Here is a 9,835-nt window from a genome sequence, read left to right on the forward strand (position 1 = left end):
ATTAATTTATCTTTCCAAAAATTTAACTTATTTTAGTTTTAAAAAATTTTTTTATTTAAATATGTGTTGATTTAGTTTTCGAAAAAAAAAATTTACATATCCATCCATTCTTTTTTTATTTATTATTACTAGTACTGTGATTAATAAAATGATAATAATAATAATAGGAATACGATCTTTTATTTATTTAAATATACGTTGATTTAAATTTTTTTTTTAAAGTAGTTTATATGTGTCGATCCACTTATTTTATTATTTTTTAAATTAATGAATTGGAGATCCAACTTCCATTTTTTGTAAAAGGACTAATTTGAAAAATAAATAACTTTAAAATAGTGATCCGATCAGCAATTTAAAAAATTATTTATTTTAAAAATATTAAGAAATTTATCTTACGAAATTTTTACGCAGATTCAAAAATTTTTTGCCTGCGAAAAAAATAAAAAAATAATTATCTTTCAAATTAGTCTACATACAAAAAATGTAAGTTGGAGCTCAAATCTATTATTTTTAAAAATATATATAATAAGTCGATAGATACGCATATATATTTTTTTCGAAAACTAAACCAACATATATTTAAATAAATAATTTTTATAAAACAAAAATAAGCTCAATTTTTTTAAAAGATAAATTACTAATATTTTACAAATAAGAATTTTTTTAAAAAATTGGTCGACTAACTCATCATTTAAAGTGATATATTTTTAAAATTATTGAACTTGAGTTTCAATATTCATTTTTTTTAAATGTTGTCTTCATATTTTACTAATAAGATATGAGTCTAAATTCCATAAAATAATAATAAAAAAATAAAAAACTGTTTTTGCAAAACTCTACCATCTTTCTTATTTTTGAAATTAAATATTTTTTAAAAAATTAATTTTAAAAAACCCAATATCTTTACATATGGTTCAGATAATTATTCTGAATATAATATCTTTACGTATAGTTTAGATATTTAATTTATAAAAGAGGCATATGACTCGTTTTAATTCACATCAGATGTACCGAAATTTCATCTAAAATAGTATGTAAAATGTCTTTATTAAATGGATTTATCTAGAGGTAATTTCAACTTTTTTCGATAAATAAGATTTCAACTAATTTAGAATTGATTTAATGGATCTAGCTTAATAAACAAAACAAATAACAACCAATAAATTATTAGCCAAATAAATTGCACCCTAAAAAAGTGCAAAAACCTCATTGAAACAAACTTGACATTTAAACAATTAAATTGTGAAAAAGTTAAAAAGAAAAGGAAAATGTATAAATTTTCATTGAAATTGAAATTTTTTAAATAATAAAGAGAAGTTGAAGCAGAAGTTCTAAAGATAATATTTTTTTATCTTTCAATCCTTGATTTTTTAAATAATATCAAACATGAATTGTAACAAAAAAATTGAGAACTACTTCTGAAAGACAAGTTAATATCTAGAGTGAAACATGAAGTATTACCACTTTTGTCTTAAAAGAATTACATAGACATAATTTTTACCACATCGGTATTGCCATCTTCTACCATCGAGATACCATCTTCTACCATCGATTTTACATTTTTTCGATGGAAGTGATTTCAGGCCCCGTGGAGTTATCTCGGTCTATTCCTGGCTTCGCCCAAGCCGCCTTCCTTGCCCCTCTTCCGGCATCATGCGGAGTTTATGCTAACAAAAATCGAGCGTACTTGTTTAGAAAATTTAATTCTTTTGTCTGTACACGTTTGGGTTGTCCTAGTCTTTAGGAGTATCAATAAGTTTGTTTCTATTTACCTAGTCAATAGGAATTTGTTTTCAAATGTTGGATAATGTCTATTTTCATGTTACTTTAAGGTTATGTATTTTGTTTATCAAATATTTATCCTCTGCTTCTTATTGTTATTGTGAAAAACATGTCATTTAGTATTTTTTGGTTTCCATCCGTGTTACCAGAGAAAGGTTGAGTTCCAAGGAGGAAAAAATGAAACTGATGGCTTCCGAAAGTTTGGTACTGGCAGCCATTCCATGCTTTGTTGGTCACTATGATCATTGGAGCATGCTCATGGAGAACTTCTTGAGGTCCAAAGAATATTGTATGGTGGTTGTTTCTGGAGTAGCAAAACCAACAACAAGTGTTGTGATGACAGATGCGCAAAAGATAGAGGTGGAAGGGCTGAAAAAAAAGGATCTTGAAGCAAAGAGTTCTCTTCCAAGCTATTGATCGCTCAATCTTGGAAACCATTCTTTGCAAAGACACATCCAAGCATATTTGGGATTCCATGAAGAAGATGTACCAAGGTACAGCAAGAGCTAAGAGGCAGCAAACACCTCGTTCGGAGTTCGAAATACTTCGAATGAAGTCAGGAGAATCAATTATAGAATATTGTTCAAGAACGATGACAATCATTAACTAGATGCGGATCCATGGCAACAAGACAGATGATCTTCTCATTATTGAGAAGATTCTTCGATACCTGACACCAAAGTTAATTTTGTCGTCTGTCATATAGAAGAAGCAAATGAAGTTGGTTTACTGTCAATTGATGAATTACGAAGTTTTTTTTTGGTTCATGAGCAAAAAATTAACCAGCAAGAAAAAGAACAAGCAGCATTGAAAGCCCTATCAGAAAATCACTCTACACCTAGTAGAGCTAAAGAGGCAGAGGTCGAGGTAGAGTAGGAAGAAAAAACAACGATCGTGGGAACCAAGACCAACAACAAAATCATCATCATCAACAGAGTCTATTTCAAGGAAGAGGTAGAGGACGTGGAGGCCACCATCCAACAACTTATAGATCAAAGTCAGCAGATAAGTCCAATGTTGAATGTTTCAAATGTCATAGGCATGGACATTATAAATCAGAATGTCATACTGATTTGAATAAACAAAGTGGAGATCAATCTAACTTTCCAGAAAAGGAAGAAGATGTCTCTTTTGATGGTGTGTCACGTGAAGGAAGAAACTCAACAAAACATGTGGTATTTAGACACTGGTTGCAGCAACCACATATGTGGAGAGAAGAAGGCACTTTCTGAATTGGAAGAATTCTTTTGCAGCTCTGTTAAGTTTGTTGACGACTCTAAAATTTCTGTTATGGGAAAAAGGAAAGATAACAATCCACCACAACAACAAAAGCGCATTTAAAACTGTTGTAATTGGCACTGTTGTTAAAAGTGCGGTCAAACCGTTGTCTTTGAGCGCAAAGACAACGGTTTTACATGGCCTACGACAACGGATAAAATCCGTTGTCTTTTTCCATATAAAAAACAAAAAAATTTAAATTTTATTTATATTAGAAATTTGAAAATAAAATTTAATATACAATTTTTTATAAATTATTATAAATCACTACAAATTCAAAATTTGGATCCTAATTCCATGCACACTACAAAAAACAAAATTCGGATCCTAATTCTCTTCAACATAGATTTGCATTCCATCCAATCAGTTACATAGATTTTTTATACAATTAGAATTCAGATGGATAAACTAAAAAAATGAAAAATAAAGAAAAAAGTTAGTGATCTTGTCAGGTCTGTCTTTACCTCAGATCCTATGAACAAGAATTTATAAAAATTACTCGTGCAATGTTGGTAATTGCTATGACTGAAATTTAGCTACATCCAATCATGGTATTATTTGATTATATGCATGTGTACAATAAGTTAGGCTACGGATATCAACTTATATGCATTTGGGGGTTAACTTTCATCTTTCCTTTCCTATTTTTCCCTTGTATGAAGTGCATATCAACAGAAAAAGTAACAATAAAACCTGCATAATTTTGCAGGTCAAAGTACGCTGATGCCACTTTGAATCATCCTATCGGACAAAATGCCAGTAAAGTATCCCACGAGAGCCATCATACACCATGGAACAGCACTAAAAAAAGCAGCTTGTCTGAGATCGACATGATATAACTACATAAGACAAATTCCTCCAATATATCAACGATGTCAGTAAGCTCAAAACCACTAATTTTGAATAATAATATTATGAACTTACCGATTTGAAGCAGATTGGCATCCATGAAAGTATGACAATAAAACCCTGCATAAAAGAAGAGAATAGATAAAATATTTGAGGGATCATCTTTCAAGATATCTAGAAGAACAAGTCAAAATGTCCACATGGTATTCTACAAAACCTATAAAATAAAGCCAAGATGGATTTGAAGTTTCATAGGGAAAGCAATGACCAGCAGAAATAGATGACTAGCCATAGATGTTGACTAATGGAAATCTTGTCCAAAACTCCAAAGAAAGCAAGAGATTTTACCCAGCTATGCATGGACTTCGCAACAATTAGTGACCAAGTTGGTAGCTTAGAGAGCAAGAGACAGAATGGTGGAATGACTTTTTTCGTTTTTGGCCCATCATTGGACAGAGAGGGCACTGACATGCTGTTCTGTATGTATCTCAATTCATAAATTGATATTTGAAGGCTTCGGTCAGGAGAGCTTGAGGTTGCTGATATCCAAACTAAAAGCCAAAGAAAACCAAATGATCCAAAGATCACAAAAGTCCAAGTATACCAGCCTGTGACATGAGAATTAGAGAAAGCAGGAGACCAATAGCACTTCCAAGCTGAAATCTAGCCATTGCAAGTGCTACTGCTGTTGACCTTTCTGTCTTAGGAAACCATCTGAAAGAAAATTCAAATAGTAAGTCAAACTTTTGAGCTTTAGCTCCATCATTCAAATGTAGAATGCAAATCAGAAATTAAATACCTGCCAGATGATATTTTACTGTACCTTGAAATCATGTTATTCATGCAAGGAAGATCAACACCTTCTGCAATGCCAAGTAGCATCCGCATTGAAAGTAGAAGCAACACGGATGTTTCTGCTGCCCATGGAGTAAGGAAGGTGGCCAGAGACCACAAAGCCACCCCCCCAAGCCATAACTACCTTACCACCGTGATAATCCACTAAAGTCCCTCCAGCTATAGGTTATATCAGGTATCCCCAGAGAAAAGGTGACTGCCATTAGTGGCTACAAATCAATGAGATTCAGTTAAAGTGCAAAAAATACTTAGGTATAATTGTATCTTTACAGCATTCAAGCAAATTGATCTAGGATTTCAGAATCGGAGAAAAAAAAATTGAGAAATAAACTTATACGACCAGCTGGGCAATAGCTTTCTACTTTTTGTCATCAACATAGTGTCAACTACATTAACCAAGAAAGTGCAATATCTTATTATTTCCTTGTTGGTTCATCTTTTATGTATCCACACGGTTTATTAATTGATCCATTAACAATCATAACATTATCGAATCATGCAAGAATCTTATCCCTTCCTTATCATTTAGAACTCAAAACAGCTTAAGAATTCATCATCAGGAAAATTTGAACGGAGGAGGGAAAAGTACCTGCACAACTCCTGCAAATGATTGACCCCAACCACGAGAAAGGGAAAACGGCACTGTGGCCACCGACTTAACGACACGGTCAGGCTGCCAAATCAACAAGGAAACGAGGCCAATATCTCACCTAAAGTTCGATCTCGATTTCGCGAACGGACTGCAGCTGAAATATGGCTCTCCTTCACCCTGTTCTTCCGATCCGTGGCATAGAAGATGGTTCCAGGTTAGGGAAACGAGGTAGCTGGCTGTTGCGCTCTTAACGTCGGCAGCTGGGGTTCGACGCGCGGCGGAAGAAGCTAGAAAGTAGGAGATGCTCGATGGAAGGCAGGGGAGAAATTTGAGATGGTTACGGGATGAGTTTTTGGGGAAATGCGTTGGGCTTTTTCTTTTTCCCTTTTAAATATAAATTTTTTTTTAAAAAAAATCCAAAGACAACAATTTTTGTAAAATCGTTGTTTTTTATCATATAAAATAATAAAAAAAGACAACAGTTTTTGTAAACTGTTGTTGTAGTCCTAATAAAATACGTTCAAAGACAACAATTTTAACAAACAGTTGTCTTTGACCCTTGACAAAAACACATATAAACAACGGTTTACGAACATCGTTGTTGTAGCCCAAAAATACCCGCTCATAGACAACGGTTTTCGTTGTTTTAAAAAATCGTTATCGTAGACACGCCAAAGACAACAATTTTAACAAACAGTTGTCTTTGACCCTTGACAAAAACACATATAAACAACGGTTTACGAAAATCGTTGTTGTAGCCCAAAAATACCCGCTCATAGACAACGGTTTTCGTTGTTTTAAAAAATCGTTATCGTAGACACGCCAAAGACAAAGGTTTTTAAAAAAACTGTTGTCTATGAACGGGGTTTTTTCGGCTACGACAACAGTTTTTGTTAAAACCGTTGTTAAAAGAAAAAACACAACGATTTTAATAAAAATCGTTGTCTTTTGAGTGTTGTTGAATTCATATTTTCTTGTAGTGCACACTATCGCTAATGTTCTTTTTGTGCTAGATTTAAAGACCAACTTGCTAAGTGTAAGTCAGTTGCAAGAAAAAAAATTTGAGACTTTTATCGAAGATAGAATTTGTCAAATTCAAGACCCAAGGTTGAGCTTAATTGATCAAGTTAACATGACGGCGAATAGTATGTTCCCACTTTATCTCCAAAACACTACACATTCATGCTTTTCAGCAAAATTAGAAACGAGGCATGGCTATGGCACTTTTGCTACGTGCATCTGAATTTTGGCGGATTGAATATGCTACAGAAAAATAACATGGTGACAGGGGCTTCCTCAAATTATAGATTCTTCACAATTTTGTGAAGAATGTGTTGTTAGAAAACAACACTTAATCAATTCCCACAAGGAAAATCATGGAGGGCAAAGAAGACATTGGAGCTTGTTCATTTCTACATTTTTGGCCCAATAACACCACATTCTAAGGGAGATTGTAATCCTACCATTTTTGAAGTGTTTATCAAAGAATCAAAATGGAGAAAGGATGTGGATGCTGAAATTACAGCCATTGAAAGAAATGATTCATGGGAGCTATCTGATCTTCCAAAAGGGCATAACACAATTGGTGTAAAGTAGGTTTACAAGACAAAGTTAAAGGAGAATGGTGAGGTTTACAAGCACAAAACACGCTTGGTAGCCAAAGGCTATAAGCAGGAATTTGGTGTTGATTATAAAGAAATCTTTGCTCGAGTTGCGAGGCATGACACAATTAGATTGGTGATTGCTATGACAACTCAAAACTCATGGCCTATCTTCCTGTTAGACATAAAATCAGCATTCTTCCACGGGCTTGGTATAATCGTATAGAAACTTATCTTTCGAAGGAAGGATTTCAAAAATATCCTTATGAACATACACTTTTTCATAAAGATTGAAGATGGAAGGAAATGATCATTGTTTGCTTATATGCAGATGATTTACTAGAAATAATACAAACATGTTTGGAACTTTTACGAAATCCATGACGGCTGAATTTGAGATGTCTGATCTTGGTATGATGAATTATTTTCTTGGCATTGAAGTGGTGCAGTCCTCTGTTGGAAATTTATTTCTTAAAAAAAATATGTGCGAGAAATCTTGGACATGTTTCAGATGAAGGATTGTAATGTTGCAAATACTTCATCTGAGTTTGGAGTGAAGCTAAACAAAGATAATGAAGGAAAGAAGGTTGATGACACTCTCTACAAACAAATAGTGGGGAGTTTAATGTATTTGACATCAACAAGACCCGATATAATGCATGTTGTAAGTGTGATTAGCAGGTACATGGAATGTCATATAGAGATTCATCTCTTGGTTGCAAAAAGAATTTCCCGTTACTTGCAAGGTACTAAGGAGTTTGGGTTGTTCTACAAGAATGGAGAAAAGTCAGATTTGTTTGGCTTTATAGAGAATGACTGTGCAGACGATTCAGATGATCGGAAAAGCACATCTGCCTATGTTTACATGATGGGGACAGAAGTTGTTTCATGGTCATCAAAGAATCAACCTATTGTCACATTATCATCTACTGAAGCTGAATTTGTTGATGCAACAGCTTGTGCTTGTCAGGCTATTTAGCTAAAGAAAATCCTTAAAGAGATGCATTTCAAGAAGGATTGCCGAACTAAAATTTATTGTGATAACAGTTCAACAATAAAGCTTTCTAAAAATCCAGTTTTACATGGTTGAAGCGAGCATATAAATGTGAAGTGTCACTTCTTGAGGGATCTCACAAATGATGGAGTCATTAATCTTATTTACTGCCGAAGTGAAGACCAGGTTGCAGACATTCTAACCAAGTCTCTCAGATTTTCTGTATTTCAGAAGCTCAGAAAACTACTTGGTGTTTGTACTTTTAATGTCTCAGTTTTAGGAATGGAGCTTAAAAGTTAACTCTTATTAAATTGGATGTACGTTTGGAACATCAGTTTAAGGGAGAGATTGTTGTGAAAATTTAAGTTCTTTTGTTTGTAAACGTTTGGGTTGTCCTAGTCTTTAGGAGTGTAAGTAAGTTTATCTCTATTTAACTAGTCAATAGAAGTTTGTTTTTTAACGTTGGATAATTTTCATGTTGCTTTCAGTTATGTATTAACCTACATATAGGTTGTTTGTTTATCAATGTTAAGTAAGAAAAACATATTTATCCTATGCTTCTCATTGTAATTGAGGAAAACACTTCCTCCAGTATTTTTTTTGGTTTCCATCACTATTTGATATGACAATTGCAATCCGGACTCATTCTGCACTTTAGCTCGAAAGTTGTTCTTTGATGGAGGAATACCACTGTAGAGTACCTCCAAGAAGTTGAGAACCATCCCTCTTTTGTAAGGATTCACGCGTCCATCTAAAATTCTCATAATCATATCACTGCAACAAATATACACACACACACACACACATGGAATGCACTAATTATTAAAAATACCTAATAATTTTCAATCTGTAAAAAAGGTATATTACTTATTTTGCGGAAATTTATGATCAGTTTTAACAGTAAGCAACAAGTGATTCGCATGTGAAGCACATATTAAATTGGATTTGTCAAATGATCTCTATATTTGGCCAACACATTAGTGGAAATGTGGGATTAATTATGTCCCCGTACAAGACTCATATTTTTTTGGGAACCAAGGACTCACAAATTTTTATATACACATGGAGCCATAAAAAATATAAATAATATATATATATATATATAAATATATATATATATATATACATTTTAAAAAACATATAAACCACTTTATTTATTCTATCATATTAATTCTATTTCCAGTAGTATGTTAGAAATGATAATTTATCGTGTAACTTCATTATTTCCATTGCATCTTTTTTTTGTATTTCATGTAGTAAGTTTGTTAAGATCATAAATGTGTTTAGAAGAGGTAAATAAATAATTTAAAATATTTCTAGATGATTTTGGAAATCAAGCTGAGGTAGCAGATCAAGTCAATTTTCTCAATCTAACTACATATTTCGAGCAACTAAAAAGATTAGAAGTGCGGAAACAGCCCGACACATATAGTGAACTAGTTATACACAAAATATAAATACATATTAATAAATAGCATAAATTAAAATGAGTTGAGAGTTTGTTTATGGAGGTTAGAAAACAAAACTTCTAGATCTCCCCTTCTTTTGTTTCCAGAATGATTCCACTAGAAGATTCGATAAGCACAACCCTTTGTACAAACACAATTCAGCTTGGTTCAACAATCCTACTGAATTGTAAACTCCTAGCAAAAACACAACTTCTAACTATTATAATTAACTTCTGATAGTTACAAACTTCTCACCATACAAATCAACTTGATTATATAAGATTGAGTGAGAATAAAACATGTTGGGGATCGATATAGAGTTTAGAGAGGGGTGGGTGGTTGAATAAACTCTTTCCTTTGTTGGATGTTTTTGCAAAGGGTGCTATAATCCTGTTGCAGATTATAGCTCATATTGATAGAATGTAAATCCAGCAGA

At 32.9% G+C, this 9,835-nt stretch overlaps 1 protein-coding gene and 1 pseudogene across 1 annotated transcript; one reads left to right on the forward strand and one right to left on the reverse strand.

Moving 5' to 3' along the window:
- Positions 1–3,393: 3,393 nt before the first annotated feature.
- On the reverse strand, positions 3,394–5,952 carry LOC140991854 (probable anion transporter 4, chloroplastic; annotated as a pseudogene).
- Positions 5,953–7,459: 1,507 nt separating this feature from the next.
- Positions 7,460–7,936, forward strand: LOC140991855 (secreted RxLR effector protein 161-like). Its single transcript, XM_073462014.1, has one exon. The coding sequence runs from the start codon at positions 7,460–7,462 to the stop codon at positions 7,934–7,936; it is 477 nt and encodes a 158-aa protein (XP_073318115.1).
- Positions 7,937–9,835: the final 1,899 nt, after the last annotated feature.

This window comes from Primulina huaijiensis, chromosome 13, assembly GCF_012295235.1.
Source record: "Primulina huaijiensis isolate GDHJ02 chromosome 13, ASM1229523v2, whole genome shotgun sequence".
Classification (NCBI taxonomy): Eukaryota; Viridiplantae; Streptophyta; class Magnoliopsida; order Lamiales; family Gesneriaceae; genus Primulina; species Primulina huaijiensis.

Coding starts and splice junctions, on each gene's coding strand:
- LOC140991855 (XM_073462014.1), top strand. CDS start 7,460: ATGTTTCAGATGAAGGATTGTAATGTTGCAAATACTTCATCTGAGTTT.